At 38.5% G+C, this 22,552-nt stretch overlaps 1 protein-coding gene across 1 annotated transcript in view; it reads right to left on the reverse strand.

Moving 5' to 3' along the window:
- Positions 1-22,552, reverse strand: part of CTNNA3 (catenin alpha 3) — a 1,573,756-nt gene that overhangs the window by 1,448,023 nt on the left and 103,181 nt on the right. The window contains exon 5 of the mRNA XM_060193489.1: positions 12,983-13,102. Coding sequence (XP_060049472.1) covers positions 12,983-13,102 — 120 coding nt within the window. The remainder of the gene's footprint in view (positions 1-12,982; positions 13,103-22,552) is intronic.

Below are 22,552 nucleotides of genomic sequence, written 5' to 3' on the forward strand. Positions count from 1 at the left end.
CCCTGCCTCACAAAGCACCCTGCATTCCTGATACTATGGCCTACTCCCTTATTATCTACATAATCATTGTTTTGCCTGAAAGATCCCCACCCATTCCATTCCTTTGATCTATCTTCTTTCTACCCTCAAGACCCTCTCTGCCTGCAGGGTAGTATTATTAATCCGACCAGTTAAAACCCTTGCAACAGTTGCTAAGGAAGTTCCTAACTTTCCCAGCCCTTTTGCCTTTCTCTGCCCCTTTCCAAACCATGTCAAGCCATTTCCATTTCCAACTTGCCACTTCTGGGTCCAACCTTTAAAAGCCTAGGTAGGCTCCCTGATCAATAAAGAACTGAATTGCTTCACCACCATGAGCTCTGTTCCTGAGTCATCTCTCTCGTCACTGAGTGAGTAGCAGCCCAGGCTTGCTCCAGTCACGTTCTCTCCAACCCAGAGAGTTTGCACCCCAGAAGAGGCACCCTCACGCTAGCCTGGCACTCCTGCATTTACAAGAAAGCTACATCAAAAATTAAAACAATTCACATAGAAAATGACCTGAAACAGACAAATGGCTTTCCTATAAGGATAAAAGGTAGGCATTCAAGAAGAGAGGAGAGAGGGAGATGCCCATAGTAAGAAAGGAACTCCACTATATGGGGGGGGGGGCTGCAAATGAGGAGATATTTCTAGGGTACAATCCTTAGCATCCTCATCCTAAAATCCTATATTTACAACACTGGAAGAGGAAACAAGAAACTCTGATATAAATGGTGTCAAAGTCTCAGTGGGGTGGTGGCACACCTGGTTGAGCACACGTTACAAAGTCTGAGCAAGTGACCTTTCCCAACAGAGTTTATAGCAGTACTGGTTGGTGCTGTCCAGACACTTCTCAGTAGCAGATCCTGAGGCAAATGCCTGAGGAGTCCTCCACCCACCCTTAGCTAGTAGCTGGGGGCTCAGAGACATTTATGAATGGTTCCAAGCAGACAAACACACATAACACCTACCAGTTGACACTAGACTGTTTGCAAACAGGCTACACTCCCAGAGCCAACAAGCACTTGATAGACCTTCCAAAGCATAGCCAGTGACCAAGTAGGGCCCTAGTACCTGTGCTCCCTTGATACCCGCGGAATTCCAGGCCCTGCTCCCTCACATCCCCAGAATACATGTTCTATTACCAGCTGGAACTAAGACCAGAGTCTTTATTCAAATCAGATCTGGCATAGATTTCTGTCCAGATTTTTGTGACCCTGGCAGCTAATAGTTGGCAGACACTCATGGCTGCCAGGGATTCACAACCATGATCTTGCCCAGACCTGCTCTAAGTTGGCACACAGGGACTACCAGGCACTTGTGATCTCATTAGGCACTCATGATCTCATAAAAGTCCCTCACACAGGACCACTCAACCCTGGTATGATAGCCACTATCAGGCATGTGCAACCTCAAACCCCTGGCTTCTAATCAGAGGCAACTGTGTATGGATTTCTAACTAGACAGAGCAACAGACATAATGAGAAGTCAGAGGAACTCACCTGCACTAACAGCAAAAGTCTAAGGGAAGGTTGAGAAGATAACTCAGACTGTTAAAGCACCAGACTTGCATGCCCAAAACTCCAGAATCCACAGGTTCACTCCTCAGTACTTTATGCCATAACTGAGAAATAAAAAAGTATCTATCTTCTCATTCCCTCTCTCATAATAAACATCAATCAATTTGTTTAAAAGTCTAAGAAATAAATACAACAGAGCTATGTAAGCTACCTGAAGAATACTTTAAAGCACCAATCTTTTTTTTTAATATTTTTATTGGGGGATTAATGGTTTACAGCTGACAGCAAAACACAATAGTTTTTACATGCGTAACAAAGCACCAATATTAATGATGCTCACTGAAATAAGGTAAATGGAAGAGAACTTAAATAAGGACAGTGAAATAGAAATAGAAAACACAGAGATCAGGGACCAGGCAGTTGCACAACGTGTTAAGCACACACTGCGCAAAGATCCCAGTTCGAACCCCCAGCTCACAAGTGATGAAAAAGGTCTGCAGTTGTCTTTCTTTCCCCTCTCTATCTTCCCCTCTACCATCAATTTCCCTCTGTCCTATCCAAGAACAAGACAGCAATAATAATAACAATAACGATAAACAGCAAGGTCAACAAAAGGGAAAAAAATGGCCTCAAGGAGCAGTGGATTCACAGTGCAGGCACCAAGCCCCAATGACAACCCTGGAGGCAAAAAATAAAAGAAAAAAGAAAAAGAGAGAGAGAGAGATCAAGAATAAAGTGATGGGACTAGAAAGATGATTCAGCAGTAAGGTAAGTACACAGAACTTGCATTCATGAGACTCCAGGTTTGACTCCAGGTATGCCAGAATATTGCTCTTGCACTTCTCTCAAAAAGTAAATGAATGCTCATATTCTCTCCCCTCTTTTGAATTGTATTTTTTTTTTTTTTTGCTGTTTAGTGATCTTTCTATACATTTTGGTTATTGGCCTCTTGTCTGATATATGGCATAAAGACCTTTTCCCATTCTGTTAGAAGTCTCTTTGTTTGGGTGATGGTTTCTTTTGCTGTGCAGAAGCTTTTTCAATTTGATGTAATCCCACTGGATTATTTTTGTTTTAGTCATCTTGGCAATTTGGTCTGTATCATCAAAGATGTCCATGAAGTTTAGATGGAAAAGGGTTCCACCAATATTTTCCTATAAATATTTGATAGTTTTAGGTCTAACATCCAGGTCCTTGAACTATCTGGAGTTTACTTTTTTGTGTGGTGGAATGTAGTAATTCAGTTTCATTTTTCTGCAAGTTTCAACCCAGACATGAAAAAAATGCTGCAAGCCACTGATTGCCAAAGAAATGCAAATAAAAACAATGAGATGTCACTTTATCCCCGTGAGAATGTCATGCATCAGAAAAGACAGCAACAGCAAATTTTGGAGAGTTTGTAGGGGCAAAAAAAACCCTCCTGCACTGCTGGTGGGAATGTCAATCGGCCCAACCCATATGGAAAGAAGTCTGGAGAACTCTCAGAAGGTTAGAAGTAGACCTACCTATGACCTTGCAATTCCTCTCCTGGGGATATATCCTAAGGAACCAAATACACCCATCCACAAAGATTTGTGTATACCCATGTCCATAGCAGCACAATTGGTAGTAGCCAAAACCTGGAAGCAACCTAAATGCCCAACACAGATCAGAGGCTGAGTAAGTTGTGGTGTTTATATACACAATGGAATACTACTAAGCTATTAAGAGTAATAAATCCATCTTCAACCCATCTTGGATGGAACTTGAAGGAATTATGCTAAGTGAGATAAGCCAGAAATAGAAAGATGAGCATGGAATGTTCCAACTCATGAATGAGTACGGGATCTAAACAGTCACTACTCAAAATAAGATAGACATGTCTAACAGGCATATGAAAAGATGTTCACTATCTCTTATTATTATGGAAATACAAATCAAAATCACAATGAGATATCACCTCCTAACCATGAGAATTGTTATTACCCAAAAGAAAATATACAAGACTTGGAAATTATGTAGATATAAAGGAACAAGGAAGAGTGCCTAAAGTTTTGAGCCCAGTATACAGATAATTAAAATTTATGTGTTTTACTTATGCTATTTAAAAGTATAATGTCATGAAGTCAAGTATAATATAATTTCTGTCATTTTATCATTCTCATCCCCAAAATTTGTTTTTGTCCATCATCTTTTTCAATTTATGTTTTAAAAGATTTCCTTATTAATTGATTAAAGAGGGAGAAAGAGAATGAGAGCATCACTCTGGCATATGCAATGTCAGGAATCAAATTCCTGTGTATGAGTCCCAGCTGTACCAATCCTAGGGTCTTGCCATCACTCTTTGATCATGGACTTTCTACTCTATCATCTTTCTCTTTCTCATATTTCATTCAATTGCTTTTCCATCTTTTCTACATAGAAAGATAAACTGATCAGTATATGTAGGGAAAGGTATAATCAAGTAAGTCAATTTGTTGGTAGTGTGCCTTGTATGCAGGTAAGACTATTTATTAAGGATTTATCCTTTTGAAGTTAAAACATTGCCTAGTAGCCAGAGAGGCTGGGAAGCTGCACAGCAGATAAAGTACAGAACTTAGAATTTGCATATGTGGAACTCCAGTTTCCATTCCAGGTTCCACATATCCTAGACTGGTGTTCTGTGTTCTCTCTCTCTCTCTCTCTCTCTCTCTCTCTCTCCTCTCTCTCCTCTCTCTCCTCTCTCTCCTCTCTCTCCTCTCTTTCTCATAAAATTAATAAACTTTTTAATTTATAAAATAATATCCATATGTGTACAAATTTCTGTAGAAATAAGGTTACTATATATAACAACTATTAAAACAGATATTTTGACTAAAAATGTTCTTTCAAAAACCTTTTGTATATATGTGTGTGTGTGTATATATATATATATATATATATATAGATATTTGCATAAGAGACAAAATTAACCCTGATAACTTTCACCAGGTTCCTACTTTCAAACATCTCTTTACATCCCAGATTTGACCCCCTCTTAAAATTGCCTACATATTGCATGTTTAAAACCACTCATTTTCTCATTAGCCCAATTTGATTCAATGTAGGTAGAATAGGAATGAATCCTTAAGCAAAGCATAAACTGAGTTAGACTTGTTTAGATTTGTAAGCATTCCATTTACTATTGGTCCAGTAACCTGAAGTAAGTAACTTAACTCTCTTTAAAAACTTTCTCATCTATAAAATGGTATTCATAAGACCAACCCCACTGAGTATCTATAAAAGATATTTAAGGCTTTAATATTCTCTAATCACACTATATGGCATATAATTATCATTTAATATTACCTGTATATATATAAATATATGTATATATCCAAATAGATTACATAGAGATATACATACAGATATCAATATTTTCCTTGCATACACAGAATTTACATGTATATACTCAATGCCATTCTCCCAGAGTGTAGACCTTTTACCCTTGAAGCATTCACATTTTCCAAATTCACAATTTGCTAATGCAATAGTTTAATCACTAAAAATGTGGTAATGAGAAAGTATAAGAGGACAGTGACTATTGCCTGCCAACTCAAATAACCCTCAGTTTTAAAATATGGCTTTTGGAAACAAAACTAAACTAAAAATTGTGCAGGTTAGAACAGTGATTCACAGAGTGAATTTCAAACAGCCTCATCTATAACTAAGATTGTTTCGGTTACACCTACGATAGTTGTTATCAATAATTTTAAAATTAAACAAGCAAAACTTAACTGCATCCCATATCCTTTTTTATACAATATACAGAGATATTTCAGTTTCCATAGGATATTTTAGAGAACAAATGTCTAGGAAAATAGAAGCATGAAAAGTTAAATATCTGTATAATACCTTGTATTTCTCAAGCTAGTCTTTCTAGACCATTCCATATTGAATTCATGGGGTGTGACTAAATAGATTAAGTTCTGCTTTGGAAACTCCATTCTACCAAGCCCAAATTTGCAAATTAAACAACAACAGTAGTCACACCCTTTGCCACACTAACAGGAAAGACTCAAGTAATAGACTTGTGCCTGGTCATACAAGTTAGCCACTCGGCCATTTTTCTTGCTACCTGTCTAAGTTACTAACCTAATCAGAATAAACATTTGATCAAAGTAAAAGCTAGACAATTCTGACACCTAGTGTCTATAAAGAAATGAGAAAAATCTAACTTGAGGAAAAGCAACTATTTAGCAGATACAATGACAGTGTCTTGCAAACATTGAACTTAATGACTATAAAAACTAAAAAAAAAAAAATTAATACTAAAAGTAACCAAATGAAGATCTATTTTGGTGCTGGATTTATATTGAGGTCTATACAAGAAAATGAAAAGGCCTGGATCCCTTAGGCATAGCTTCTTTAACCTTTCACCTTTCACCTTCAGCAAATTTTTACTTATCTTCAACAAAAAAAAAACAAGTAATTGATGCATATTTTTATTTGTAACTTAACTTTTTTGTGTAACAACATCTTATCTTTGGTTTCGGAGTGACCCATATCAAATGTAAGTTTTCTGTCCAAGCCAACCAAGAGGTTTATATCACTTAGGAAATGCTAATCAAGAGATAGTTTGACTATCACAAACCAAAGACAGTTTCCTTTGAGAAAGATATAAAGACGTATGTGGAAAAACCTAAAGTACACAGCTAAAACTACATGAATACAGAAAGTCAGTACAGGGGAGATCACCTGTGACTGCAACAAGGCAGGACTAGAACAACTTCAGGAATCCACCAATCACCAGTGAGTGCAAATACGTGTGGCTCCTGGACAGAGAGAAGCCTAAGGAGAGATTGAGTGGCTGATAACAGTCCAGCAGTTTAAAAGTTGGGGCACCACCTCCAGTCTGTTTTACCAACAAAAAGATGGCTCAAGAGAGGAGAGGACTCCCTAAGACTCATCAAATACAACTTTGAGTCTCCATTGCTACTATGCTCAGAGGCTGGAGCAGCAAGGGGAGGCCCTGTGCTTACATCTGAGAACAAAGAACTGACCAGGAAACTCAGGAGAAGAGCTACACCTCAGTGGCCTAGCAGTGGGGCTGTATAGTGGAAGCCTTTCCACATTGTTCTCCTGATGAGAACATAGTGGACAATTGCCTCAGAACCTACAAACTATAAATGGGACTTGTTTTGAAACTCACAGGGCCCAGCAGTGCTGCTCACCTTGAGAGAGAAGCTGACAGAACTCCTTGGGGGTATGGGAGTCTCTTTGCATAACCACTGTGCTATCTCTCCCCAACCCTGTTTTACCTCTTGGTCAAAAGTGTGGGATCAAGCCAAGAAGATTAAGCCTACTTATAAAAGCCCTCGGTTCCCACAGCCTACAGGGAAGAAAAAGAACAAAACAAGCTTTAACAGTCACTGTGCTCCAAACCAGGGAATAAAATACAATTGAAACAACTGATAACTTCCACAACTGTGCACCCTTTAATTACCTTACTTAGACACAAGTCAATCCAGGCAATAGTGATCAGTAATTTGAAAAGTACTGAGAGAGGGAACTCATAACATAATATCCAAAATGTTTAAACCAACAAGAAGAAATACTGGAAAAATGAACCAGGACAACAGTCCAGCTAAAAGCACCCCCAAAGGTTGAACCACAAAATAACGAGGTCAACATGCAAACACTAGTTAAGGAAATAATCACAGGAGTGAGTAAAGAGTTTGAAAGAATTGTCATCAGAAATACAGGAACAACAAATGAGACTATGGAAGAAAACACTAATTATCTCAAGATTATTAGAGAGCTGAAAGCTTAAATAGCTGAGCTAAGAACACAACTAGTTGAACAAGCTAAAACAGCATCAGAACAGGGTAACAAAATAGAAGAACTCCAGAAAACAGTAGAGGAGAGAGAGAATAGAAACAATGAGGCTGAAGACAGAATTAGCAAGATCAAGGACAAACTAGAGACAACTAAAAGAGAAGTAAGAAATCTCAAAAAGAGATTAAGAGATACTGAATACAACAACATAGACTTATGGGATGACTTCAAAAGAAATAATATATGCATTATTGGCTTACCAGAGGAAGAAAGAGAGGGAAGGGAAGAAAGCATTCTTCAGGACACAGTAGCTGAGAACTTCTCTAGTCTAGACAGCATCAAAGACATAAAGGTACAAGAAGCCCAGAAGGAAACCAAACAGAATTAATGCAGACTTAAAGACCCCAAGGCACATCCTATTTATAATGGAAAGGAATAAGGATAAAGAAAGGATACTGAAGGCTGAAGAGAAAAACAAAGAGTCACCTACAGAGGAAAACCCTTAAGATTGGAACCAGAATTCTCCACACAAACTCTTAAGGCCAGAAGAGAATGGCAAGATATCTACCGAGTATTCAATGAGAAAAGCATTCAGCCAAGACTATGGTATCCAGATAGACTGTCAATCAGACTGGATGGATCCATAAAAACCTTCTCAGACAAGCAGCAGTTAAAGAATCAACTATCACCAAGCCTACCCTGAAAGAAGTTCTGAGAGTTCTCCTATAAACAGTTAGACCAACATAAACAGGCCATCTATCAGAACACTCTAAAACTCTACAAGAATGGTGTTAAAATATCTTCAATTTGATATCAATAAATGTCAATAGCCTGGATTCACCTATTAAAGACATAGAGTAGGAAGATGAATCAGAAAACACAACCCAACAATATGTTGTCTACATGAAGCCCACCTAACTTAACAATACAAACACTGACTCAAAGTGAAATTATGGAAAACTAGCATACAAGCCAATGGCCCACAAAAAAGGGCAAGAAAAACTATTCTCATATCTGACACAATACACTAAAATAAATAAAATTTTAAAAGATACAGATGGACATTGAGGATCAGTCAATCAAGAGGACTTAACAATTATTAACATCTATTCACCCAATGAGAAGCCATCTAAATACATCACACATCTACTGAAAGAGCTACAGCAATATATTAACAGCAACACAGTAATAGTAGGGAACTTCAACACCCCACTCTCTCAACTGGACAGATCACCCAGGAGATAGATAAACTAGAACTATTGGACATTTTCAGAGTCATTCACCCCAAGAAACTGGAATACACCTTCTACTCAAGTCCACATGGGTCATTCTCAAGGAGAGACCATATGTTAGACCACAAAGACAGCATCAGCAAATTCAAGAGCATTGAAATCTTCCCAAGCATGTTCTCAGACCATAGTGGAATTAAAGTAACACTTAACAACAAAAGATTAGTAATAGTCACAAAATGTGAAAGCTAAACAGCTTAACACTACTTAACAACTACAGGGTCAAAAAGGAAATAAAGGAAGAAATCAAAATAAAAATGAAGACACAAGCTATCAAAATATTTCAGACACAGCTAAGGCAGTACTGAGAGGGAAGTCATAGCCATACAAGCACACATTAGGAAACAAGAAAAAGCACAAGTAAACAGTCTGATTTCACATCTCAAAGACCTAGAAGAAGAACAAGAAAGAAACTCTCAAGTGAACAGAAGAACAGAAATCACTAAAGTCAGGCAGAAATAAATAACATTGAAAATAAGAAAACCATACAAAAGATCAACAAAAGTAAATGTTGGTTCTTTTAAAGTGTAAACAAAATCGGCAAACCCTTAGCCAGACTCACAAAACAAAAAATGGAGAAGACCCAATTAAAAAGGGTTGTAAATGAAAGAGGAGATATCACAATAGACAACAGAAAAATTCAATATATCATGCAAGGCTTCTATGAACAACTATATGCCACTCAGCTAGAGAACCTGGGAGAAATGGACAATTTCCTAGATACCTATCAATTTCCAAAACTAAGTAAAGAGGAAGTAAATAACATGAACAGGTCCATCACAGCTAATGAAATTGAAACAGTTATCAAAAATCTTCCCAAAAATAAAAGTCCTAGACCAGATGGTTTTACAAATGAATTCTACAAAACCTTCAAGGAACAGCTAATACCTCTACTTTTAAAAGTCTTCCAGAAGATTGAAGACAATAGACTACTCCCTTTCAGCTTCTATGAAGCCAACATCACTTTGATACCAAAAGCAGACAAGGACACAACCAAAAAAGAAAACTACATACCAATATCTCTTGTTGGTTATTATGCCAGGCCCCCTGCATTACTTAATGCTGTGGTCTATTTACATAATCATTGTTTTGTCTGAGACCACCCTGCCTGCAGGGCATTGGTTTAATCCCCACTGGTTAGATGGAATTCCCACACTTTTCCTTCTCTCCACCCACTCTCCTGCCCACTTCCTTTTCCGGCTTGATACTTCTGCCTCAGAAGATATAAATGCAGATGAATAAAGCCAACAATGCATTGCTTTGCGCTCAGCCACAAGAGTTCCTGGTTCCTCTCCCGTGTCGCTGAATAAGCAGCAACCTAGGTTGGCTCCAGATGCATTCATTCCAGCCCAGAGAGCACGTGACTGGGAAAAAACACCCTCAGGCTAGCCCGACAATCTCTGATGAACAAAGGTGCTAAAATATTGAACAAAATTCTAACCAACCGGATACAGCAGTATATTAAAAAGATTGTTCATCATGACTAAGTTCATCATGACTTGTTATCCCAGGGATGCAACGTTGGTTTAATATATGGAAATCAATCAATGTGATCCACCACATCAACAAAAGCAAGACCAAAAACCACATGGTCATATCAATAGATGCAGAGAAAGCCTTTGACAAAATACAACATCCCTTTATGATCAAAACACTACAAAAAATAGGAATAGATGGAAAATTCCTCAAGATAGGGGAGTCTATATATAGCAAACCTACAGCCAACATCATACTCAATGGTGAAAAACTGAAAGCATTTCCCCTCTGATCAGGTACTAGGCAGGGCTGCCCACTATCACCATTACTATTCAACATAGTGTTGGAAATTCCTCCTATAGCAATCAGGCAGGAGCAAGGAATTAAAGGCATACAGATTAGAAGAGAAGAAGTCAAACTCTTCCTATTTGCAGATGACATAATAGTATACATAGAAGAACCTAAGGAATCCAGCAAAAAGCTTTTGGAAATCATCAGGCAATACAGTAAGGTGTCAGGCTACAAAATTAAGATTCAAAAGTCAATGACAGTCCTCTATGCAAACACTAAGTTAGAAGAAGTTGAAATCCAGAAATCAACTTCTTTTACTATAGCAACAAAAAGAATAAAATATCTAGGAGTAAACCTAACCAAAGAAGTGAAAGACTTGTATACTGAAAATTATGAGTCACTACTCAAGGAAACTGAAAAAGACACAAAGAAGTGGAAAGATATTCCATGTTCATGGGTAGGAAGAATTAACATCATCAAAATGAATATACTACCCAGAGCCATCTACAAGTTTAATGCTATCCACATCAAGTTCCCAACCACATTTTTTAGGAGAATAGAACAAATGCTACAAATGTTTTTCAGGAACCAGAAAAGACCTAGAATTGCCAAAACAATCTTGAGAAGAAAGAGCAGATCTGGAGGCATCACAATCCCAGATCTCAAATTGTACTATAGGGCCATTGTCATCAAAACTGCTTGGCGGGGGTCGGGCGGTGGCGCAGTGGGTTAAGCGCATGTGGCGCAAAGCGCAGGGACCGGCATAAGGATCCCGGTTCGAGCCCCTGGCTCCCCACCTGCAGGGGAGTCGCTTCACAGGAGGTGAAGCAGGTCTTCAGGTGTCTATCTTGCTCTCCCCCTCTCTGTCTTCCCCTTGTCTCTCCATTTCTCTCTGTCCTATCCAACAACAAAGCAATGGCAATAGTAACCGCAATGAGACTGCAACAACTAGGGCAACAACAAGGGGGAAAAATGGCCTCCAGGAGCGGTGGATTCATGGTGCAGGCACCGAGCCCAGCAATAACCCTGGAGGAGGAAAAAAAAAATTTTTTTTAAAAACTGCTTGGTACTAGAACAAGAATAGACACACTGACCCATGAAATAGAATTGAGAGCCCAGAAGTAAGCTCCCACACCTATAGACATCTAATCTTTGACAAAGGTGCCCACACTATTAAGTGGGGAAAGGTGAGTCTCTTCAACAAATGGTGTTGGAAAAAGTGGGATGAGACATGCAGAAGAATGAAACTGAATCACTATATTTCACCAAACTCAAAAGTAAATTCCAAGTAGATCAAGGACTTGGATGTTAGACCACAAACTATCAGATACTGAGAGGAAAATATTGGCAGAACTCTTTTCCACATAAATTTTAAAGACATCTTCATTGAAATGAATCCAATTACAAAGAAGACCAAGGCAAGTATAAACCTATGGGACTACATCAAATTAAAAAACTTCTGCACAGCAAAAGAAACCACTATTCAAACAATGAGACCCCCTCACAGAATGGGAGAAGATCTTTACATGCCATACATCAGACAAGAGATTAATAACCAAAATATATAAAGATCTTGCCAAACTCAACCACAAGAAAAAAAATGACCCCATCCAAAAATGGGGAGAGGACATGGACAGAATATTCACCACAGAAGAGATCCAAAAGGCTAATAAATACATGAAAAAATGCTTCAAGTCATTGATTGTCAGAGAATTGCAAATAAAGTTAACAATGAGATACTACGTCACTCCTGTGAGAATGTCATACATCAGAAAAGGTAGCAGCAACAAATGCTGGAGAGGTTGTGGGGTCAAAGGAACCCTCCTGCACTGCTGGTGGGAATGTAAATTGGCCCAACCTCTGTGGACAGCAGTCTGGAGAACTCTCAGAAGGTTAGAAATGGACCTACCCTATGATCCTGCAATTCCCCTCCTGAGGATATATCCTAAGGAACCCAACACACCCGTCCAAAAAGATCTGTGTACACATATGTTCTTGGCAGCACAATTTGTAATAGCCAAAACCTGGAAGCAACCCAGGTGTCCAATAACAGATGAGTGGCTGAGCAAGTTGTGGTCTATATACACAATGGAATACTACTCAGCTATTAGAACTGGTGACTTCACCATTTTCAGCCCATCTTAGATTGAATTTGAAGAAATCATGTTAAGTGAAATACGTCAGAAACAGAAGGAGGAATATGGGATGATCTCATTTACAGGCAGAAGTTGAAAAACAAGATCAGAAGAGAAAACACAAGTAGAACCTGAACTGGAGTTGTTGTATTGTGCCAAAGTAAGAGACTCTGGGTTGGGTGGGTGGGAGAGTACAGGTCCTGGAACCTGATGGCAGAGGATCTTGTGGGGGGTGTATTGTTATGTGGAAAACTGAGAAATGTTATGCATGTACAAACTATTATATTTACTGTCAAATGTAAAACATTAATCCCCCAATAAAGAAATTAAACAAAAAAGAAAGTCATTACAGAAAGTCATATTTTTGCTCTAATCATTAGAAGAAAATTCTTAGATCATTAGAAGACAGTTCTCTCACAAGCAGGAAAGTGAGAAATCTGAAATGTTTATCTCCTCCACTAAGGAGTGATTTGACTCTTACCTGTTGACGTTTGAAGGCTAAATAATCCAGATCCTCCAGCTCTTTCCCAAGTTTCTGATAGGTCTTTTGAAGGTCAGATTTGTTAGAAACATTTTGAAGAGACTCAAATGTCCTTTGAAACTGAAATTGAAGAAAAAAATAAATCATTAGGATAGGAGTATAATTTTCTCATATTCCTAACTAGCTAACACAAAACAATAATCAATACCGAGCCTATATTAAGCTAGCTTAATATTAACAATCATCAATACTGAGCCTATATTAAGCTAGCTTAATATTCATTCCAACAAAAAGCATACTTTGTTTTTTCTTTTTAATTCTTCATGTACTAGGATACACTACTACTTTTAATGACAAATGCATTGAAAGTTTAACTTAAAATTATAATTAAACTGGGCAGTGGTATAGCCAGGTGAACACACACTTTACCATACACAAGGACCTGGGTTCAAGTCTCTTTCTGGAGGAATGAAGCTTCACAAGCAATGAAGCAGTGCTGCAGATGTTTCTCTTACTCTCTCCCTATCTCCTTATTCCCTGTCAATTTATCTCTTTCCTATCTAAATAAATAAATATATTTTAATTATAATGATGAGGTGTCAAATACTGACACATACACACATAGTTATGCGAACACATGATCATGCACCAAGGATTTGGATTCAAGACCCCAGTCCCCACCTGCAGGAGGGAATCTTCATGAGTGGTGAAGCAATGCTGCAGGTGTCTCTCTTTCTCCCTCTCTATCTCCCCCTTGCCTCTCAATATTTCTCTATCCAACAAATAAGAAGGAAAGAAAGATGTTTTTAAAACAATGAATTGTAATGAATTATTAAATGAAATTTAACATTCCAACCATGGAAATGTATATATAAAGATTGCTGCTTTCCTCTGCAGAAAAATCTGTACAGTGTAGGTAACAAGCAAAGCACAGGCAAGAATTTCTCTCAGATCGTACTTTAGAAAAAAGGAAAACTAACATTTTCATGATTAAAGCATATGTAGAAGTATTCAAGCAAATGTATTCATTTCTGTTCTGTAACATAGATGAGACATGAAATCTGTTCTGTTGAAGCAGTCTTTTCATTAATTTTAAGTCAGATATTTAAAATACAAAAGAGACAAATTTTTTGCATAGTGCCATAAAATATTATTCTGCTATGAATAAAAGGCACTCACATAAAATTAAATTCTTAGCTTATCTTAATAAATTAAAGCGCCATTTGAAAGACTGGTTATTTAAAATACCAACTAATGTCATTTGCAAGACATTTTCTTTTTTCTTTTTGTTATTTTTTCTTTATATTCTGTGTACCATTAAATACATTTCTACAGATACAAATTCCACTATATTAAAAACCGCAGAACTTTAGTATGACTATGATGCTTGGAGGCAGGCTAACATAAAACAGAATAAAATTAAGTTTCCAGGAAAATAACAGTGCTAAGTTTCCACAAAAGAACAGTAAATTAAATTCAGCGAGTAATCTTTTAAAGCCTATTATGCACAAGGTAGTATGAGTACAGCACACATTTTAATGCCTTAAAGAAACTTACAGACTATAGGGAAAAAATAAAAATAAAATAAAAATCAGAATGAAATTGCATTTATTGAATGCCCATCCAATGCCAGTTACATTATTTCCAATTTAATTCTCATAGAGACTACAGAATTTCTATTTCTCTTCTCATTCTACATAAGAATAAACTGGGACTGAGGTTAAGAACTGGGCTTTATTACAATTCTAGTCCTCATCCTACTCAACCATTAATTCTAGCATAAGGCAAAGTGGTGGTACAAGCCAAAGGTAAAGTGGCATAACAGAAAAAGAGGAAGAAAAGACTCGGTGGTACTGACTGAAAGACTCAAATGACATAGAAATATGAGGGAATTTGGGTTGGTCCTTGAAAGACAGGAAGAATTTACAGGAACTTGAATCAGACTAATGCTACTTACTAACTTAAACAGAGCTGATGTCTACTCATTTTGGATCATAGTGCGCAAATTTAACATAATTTTAATGTCAGATTTTGTTCTTGATGTTACATATGTTATAGGATCATTTATGTAGTCCTTTCTCATTATGTTTAACTCAAAGTAACACCAAACCTAAGATTCTAAACAATTTAAGTTTAAAGTGATATAAACAATACTACCAATGAGTGGTTTAATACCAAGACCTTTTTTGTCACTTTATGATATATATATGGAGTTAAATAGTTTACAGTATAGTTGTTGACACATGGGTACAATCACTCATCCCTCTGTGATAGGTGTCTTCAAAATACTCTCATACCTAACAATGTTGTGGTATACTCAGCTATAAAGAATAATAAAGTCGGGGCCAGGCGGTAGTGCATCTGGTTAAGCGCACATAGTACAAAATGCAAGGACCCGCACAAGGATCCGGGTTAGAGCCCCGGCTGCACACCCGCAGGGGGTCACTTCATACGTGGTAAAGCAGGTCTGCAGGTGTCTTTCTCTCTCCCTCTCTGTCTCTTCCTCCTCTCTCAATTTCTCTCAGTCCTATCCAACAACAACAGCAGCAGCAACAACAACAAAATGGGGGAAATGGGCACTGGAGCAGTGTAGTAGTCCATGCACCAAGTCCCAGCAATAACCCTGGAGGCAGAAGGAGGAGGAGGACCAGCAGGACGAGAGTGAGGACAGAGATGAGGAGGAGAATGAAGAGGAGGACGAGCAGGAGGAGAAGAGGAAGAAGAGGAAGAGGAGAAGGCCATTGCCTTCACCTCATCCTGCTTGGTTCTTGAAGCTTGGTGCTTAAATGAAATAAACCAAAATGATAGAGATAAATACCAAATGATCTCAATCATAGGTGAAACTTAAGATACAAGGGCAGACAGGGAAAGCACAAAATAAATCTTGAACTAGGTGTGGTATATTGCACCAAAGTAAAGGATTCTACAGAAGGGGGAAGAATGAGGTCTGGGGGTTTTGGGGTCCTGGTGCATGATGGTGGAAGAGGGCCAAAACATTCTTTATTTCTTGTACTTTTCTCTCTAAAGGAAGAGGGAAAAGAATCACCTCTATCAACAAGGGCAACAAAAAGGGAATAAATAAATAAATAAATAAATGGCTATTTAAAAAAAAGAATTGCCTCTACTTCTTAAATATTTCTTCTTCACGGGAAATGTTATCCATGTGCAAACTATTGTATTTACTGTTCAATGTAAAACATTAATTCCCCAATAAAGAAATTCAAAAAAAGAAATATATATATATTTTCTTCACATTCATTCTTGTAAAATTTATAAAACTCCATAGAATAATTTTATAGTCAACACATTTTTAAGGCTTCAAGCCAAGAAATATGAAAAGAAAACATTCTAGATAACATGCCCACAGACAAAGAAGAAAATAAAACTATGCAGTAACAAACCATCACCACAAATATTTTCATATTAAAGGTAAGAGTTTGACTAGTGCAGCCCATATGGAAAACAGTGTGGACAGTCCTTAAATAAAAATGGAAATACCTTATTATCTAGTAATTAAATACATTATGATCATACATTCCAGGGCATTTATCCAAAGGACATGAAAGCATTAATTCAAAAGGATATATACACTTCTATGTTCAGAGCTGCACTGTCCACAATAGCTAAAATATGGAAACAGCCTAAATGCCCAAGGACAAATAACAACAGTGGTAGATATGCCCAATGGAATACTACACTGTAATAAAAAGATGAGATTGGGGGGTTGGACGGTGCCACACCTGGTTAAGCATGCAGGTTGCTACAAGCAAGGGCCAGGTTCAGGCATCTGCTCCCCACCTACAGGGGTAAGCTTCACCAGCCATGAAGCAAGTACTGCAGGTGCCTCTCTCTCTCTATCTCTCTATCCCCCCAATTTCTCTCTGCCCTATATTTTAAAAAAATGAGATTGTATCATTTTGGACAAGATGAATAGAACTAGAGGTGATCATACTAATACACTAAGTGAAATAAGTAAAGATGGAGGACAACCACAGCATTATCTTGTTATGTGGAATATAGATGACTAAACCAAATGTACTCATAAAAGGTGGGAACCAAATTGTCTCTTGGGCTCTGTGAGAACTGTAGTGGCTATTAAAGAGTGAGGTACAGGAATCTGATGGGGAGTTGAGTGATTTACACACGCCGTGTGCAGGTGTGAAAAGAAAAGAAACAGACCCTTTTAATTTTGTACTAATCTAGTGTGTTCTAATATTATTTCTCAAAATGAATGTCCTTGTGGTTGAAAATAAATTCAGAAAGAACACGCAATTAATAGATTTTAATAGTTTTAGATTTTTTACCTATTCAAAATTTTGAGTGGAATTTAAAAAGAGCCAATAACAGGCAGTAGGCACCAAGTAAGAGTGTTTTCATTACTATGCACAAGGAACTGAGTTCAAGCCCCACTTGCCAGGGAGAATCTTCATGAACAGTAGAGCAGGGCTGCAAATATCTCTTTCTCTCTCCTTCTCTATCTCCCTCTTCTTCTTCTAGTGTTTGCCGTTCTTCCGTAGCCAGTCAACAGCGTCAGGTTGAAAGCTGTCAGGAGCTGGATTCAGTCGGCTAGGAAGGATCGTCAGTTTCCCCAATGAATGGGTACTCACGGGATGCACTACGAGAAGGTCAATCCAATCTCCCCCGTCCTCTCAATTTCTCTCCCTCTCTTTAAAAAAAAAAAAAAAAAAAAGACTAACAGGGAGTGTTATATTCATTGTGCCCCAGCAATAACCCTGGTGGCAAATTAATAGACAATAACCCCAAAAATTATTTGTTGCTGATTTATTTTGTGTCAAAATTTTTAACTTATTATAAATTATATTCAAACTTTAAAAACACAATGAATAAATCTAAACAGAGTATAAACCTAGGTAGATTACCAAACTGTCAAAAAATAAACACTAAAATAGTCTCTAAGCTGAAAAATGAATGAAAAATCAAGCCCCATTTGGCTAACTTATCGGATGCCACAGGGTAGATGAGAATGAGAAGCTACAAAGACCAAGGAGGCCAGGCAGTGGGACACCTCATTGAGTGTACATGTTACAATGTGCAAGGACCCAGATCCAAGCCCTTGGTCCCCACAAGCAGGGGGAAAGCTTCCCAAATGGAGAAGCAGTGCTGTAGGTGTCTCTCTTTCTGCCCCCCTTTACCTCCCTCGTCCCTCTTGATTTATCTCTCTCTATTCAATAATAAAATAGTTTTAAGAAGCAAACTTTTTTTTTTTCCTCCGGGGTTATTGCTGGGCTCGGTGCCTAGACCATGAATCCACCGCTCCTGGAGGCCATTTTTCCCCCTTTTGTTGCCCTTGTTGTTGTAGCCTCGTTGTGGTTATTATTATTACCATTGTTGATGTTGTTCGTTGTTGGATAGGACAGAGAGAAATGGAAAGAGGAGGGGAAGACAGAGAGGGGGAGAGAAAGATAGACACCTGCAGGCCTGCTTCACCGCCTGTGAAGTGACTCCCCTGCAGGTGGGGAGCAGGGGCACTGGTCCTTGAGCTTTGCGCCACGTGCGCTTAACCCACTGCACCACTGCCCCACCCCCAAGAAGCAAAGATTATCTCTAAGGTAGAAATTTGTCATAAAAACAATTACTATAAACATACCCAGATTATATTTTCTGATCAAATTCTCTCCTGTCAGAAATAATAACAGTAGTCAGAAGAATAAAATATGAGGCCATGTTTACTCACTTTCTACTAAAATAGCTGAAAATCTGTTGTACAGGAAAGAGAAGTATGAATAAACAACACATATAAACAATTTGACTCATAATTCTCTTTTCTCAACTATATTTACCTCCTTTTCCTAATATGTCTTTAAATAAACCTAAGGCAGTGCTATATACAAACTATGCACTCAACTCAATGTTCATTAAAGCTGCGTAGCTCTGAGAAACAATCAGAAGAAAAACAAAAATAAACTGGCTGAAGCAGGTGGGAGAGGATGGGATAGAGAGAATACAGCTGTGCATGTAAAGCTTCCATTTCCCTAAGTGCCCAAGTCCTGGCTACTTCCTATCCTCAGATCAATGGATTCAAATAATTCCATAGCTTCAGCAGCCTACTAATTTAACAATGAAAAAAATATCAAGTCACGTTGCTCTAAAGGAACAACCAGCCCAACAGTTGTCATTTCCCTTATTTAACATTTCATGCATTTGTTCAAGGCGTTGGATATTGCTTATAATAAGGAAATAAATTGGATACTCACAGCATCATCTACCTTAAAATTTATCCAGTAAGTACCTGAATGAATGCAGTCACTGCTATCTTATAATCATTAAAATGTTGATCTGGGGAAGTGAGGCTACTAGCAGCAGCAGATCTGTTTCTCTCCTCTCCTCTCATTTGCTGGATTAACTAGGAATACCAAAGGAGACCACCTGGGACTGAAACAAGACAGGACTAGAACGACTTCAGGAAGCCACCAAATCACCGGTGAGTGCAAACACGTGTGGCTGTGGTCAGAGAGGAGCCTAGGGAGAGATAAAGTGGCTGGTAACAGTCCAGCAGTTTATCAGTTGAGACACCACCTCCAGTCTGTTTCACCAACAAGGGGACAGCTAAATGGAAGAGAGGACTCCCCTGAGACTCATAAAAAGTGCAACTCTGAGTCTCCATTGCTACTTCCCTCAGAATCTGAAGCAGTGGCAGAGAGGCCCTGGCTGACACCAGGGGACAGAAAACTAACCAGGAAACTCAGAAGATCTGTACCTCAATGGCATACCGGTGGGGCTATGAAAGTCTCTTTGCATAACCACTGGATTACCTCTGCCACACCCTGCTTTACATCATGGTCAGGACTCAGTGATTAAGCTAAGAAGCCTACTTATAGTTTAAAAGCCCTCAGGTTCCCATAGCCTACAGGGAAGAAAAAGCACAAAAGAAGTTTTTAAGCTCCAAACCAGGGATTAAAATACAATTGAAACAACTGATAACTTCTACAACTGTGAACCCTTTAATTACCTTACTTAGACACAAGTCAATCCAGGCAATAGTGATCAGTAATTTGAAAAGTACTGAGAGAGGGAACTCATAACATAATATATAAAACGGCTAAACCAGCAAGAAGAAATATCGGAGAAATGAACCAGGAGAAGAGTCCAGCTAAAAGCCCCCCCAAAGGGTGAAGCACAAAATAATGAGGTCAACATTCAAACACTAGCTAAGGAAATAATCACAGAAGTGAGTCAGGAGTTTGAAAGAATTGTCATCAGAAATACAGGAACAACAAATGAGACTATGGAAGAAAACACTAATTATCTCAAGATTATTAGAGAGATGAAAGCTGAAATAACTCAGCTAAGAACACAACTAGCTGAACAAGCTAAAACAGTATCAGAACAGGGAAACAAAATAGATGAACTCCAGAAAACAGTAGAGGGCAGAGAGAATAGAATCAATGAGGCTGAAGACAGAATTAGCAAGATCGAGGACAAATTAGAGATAACTAAAAAAGAAGAGATCTCAAAAAGAGATTAAGAGATACTGAAAACAACAATACAGACCTATGGGATGACTAGAGTTTGCAGTGAGTACCTCCCTAACACTTCCTCTCCACTATTCCAAGCTTTGGGTCCATGATTGCTCAACAATTTGTTTGGCTTTGTATGTTAACTCTCTTTTCAGTCACCAGGTTCCAGATGCCATCAGGATGCTGGCCAGGCTTCCCTGGATTGAAGACCCCATCAATGTGTCCTGGAGCTCAGCTTCCCCAGAGACACACCCTACTAGGGAAAGAGAGAGGCAGACTGGGAGTATGGACCGACCAGTCAACATCCATGTTCAGTGGGGAAGCAATTACAGAAGCCAGACCTTCTACCTTCTGCAACCCACAATGACCCTGGGTCCATGCTCCCAGAGAGATGGAGAATTGGAAAGCTATCAGGGGAGGGGGTGGGATACGGAGATTGGGCGGTGGGAATTGTGTGGAGTTGTACCCCTCCTACCCTATGGTTTTGTTAATTAATCCTTTCTTAAATAAAAAAGAAAAAGAAAAGAAACAATATATGCATTATTGGCTTACCAGAGGAAGAAAGAGAGGGAGGGGAAGAGAGCATTCTTCAGGCCACAATAGCTGAAAACTTCTCTAGTCTAGACAACATCAAAGAAATAAAGATTCAAGAAGCCCAGAGAGTCCCAAACAGAATTAACCCAGACTTAAAGACACCAAGACACATCATATTTAGAATGGAAAGGAATAAGGAGAAAGAAAGGATCCTGAAGGCTGCAAGAGAAAAACAAAAAGTCACCTACACCTAGCAACAGACTTCTCCACACAAACACTACAGGCCAGAAGAGAATGGCAAGATATCTATCGAGTGCCCAATAAGAAAGGTTTTCAAAAAAAGAATACTGTATCCTGCTAGACTGTCATTCAGACTAGATGGAGGCATAAAAACCTTCTCAGACAAGCAACAGTTGAAGGAATCAACTATCACCAAGCTTGCCCTGAAAAAAGTTCTGAAAAGTCTCCTATAAACAATCAGACCACCATAAATATAGGCCATATATCACAACACTCTAAAACTCTACAATAATGGCATTAAAATATCTTCAGTCATTGATATCAATAAATGTCAATGGCCTGAATTCACCTATTAAAGGCACAGAGTAGGAAGATGGATCAGAAGACACAACCCAACAATATGCTGCCTACAGGAAACCCACCTAACTAAACAAGACAAACACAGACTCAAAGTGAAAGGATGGAAAACTATCATACAGGCCAAAGGCCCACAAAAAAGGGCAGGAACAGCTATTCTCATATCTGACACCACAGACTTCAAAATAGGTAAGATTTAAAAAGATAGGAATGAAAAAGTCAACATATCAAAGACAGCCTATGTATTAAAAAGACTCAGTCTGTGTTTTAAGAAGTTCTAGACATATGATCAATTTTCCCCTCTTATATTAATTAAATAGTGGTTTATATGTTTACAATTTAATAGGGTTGTATATAAACACCACTCCCACCGCCAAAAGACTGTGTCCCATGCCCACCATCCACCCCCAGCCCCTCCACCCCCTGCCACGCCAGGAAGCCCAATGGCCACCCTCCCCTTCACCACAGTGTTTTTACATTGGTGCCCTGCTCTCAAAAGCCTAGACCAGGGAGAACAGAAGCAACCGGTAACACAGCTATATACAAGATGCTGGGTATTATACCCCAAACCCTATCAAAGGGACTTTCCAAAGGTAACCCTATCACCAAATAATGTGACAATAACAATAACCATCCATTGTCTTCTTGAACCCTAAGACAGCAGGAACCTCACATTTCCATTATAGAGCCTATATTTCCCCCAGTCCTGGAAACTTGGGGTGGGGCCCACTTTTCTGCATGCTGCTCTCAATTCAAATCAAATAATAGCCATATACAAGTTTAATGCTATCCACATCAACCACATTTTTTTAGGAGAATAGAACAAATGCTACAAATCTTTTTCAGGAACCAGAAAAGACCTAGAATTGCCAAAACAATCTTAAGAAAAAAGAATAGAACCGGAGGCATCACACTCCCAGGTCTCAAATTGTATTATAGGGCCGTTGTCATCAAACTGCTT

The sequence above is a fragment of the Erinaceus europaeus genome, chromosome 1, assembly GCF_950295315.1.
Source record: "Erinaceus europaeus chromosome 1, mEriEur2.1, whole genome shotgun sequence".
Taxonomy (NCBI): domain Eukaryota; kingdom Metazoa; phylum Chordata; class Mammalia; order Eulipotyphla; family Erinaceidae; genus Erinaceus; species Erinaceus europaeus.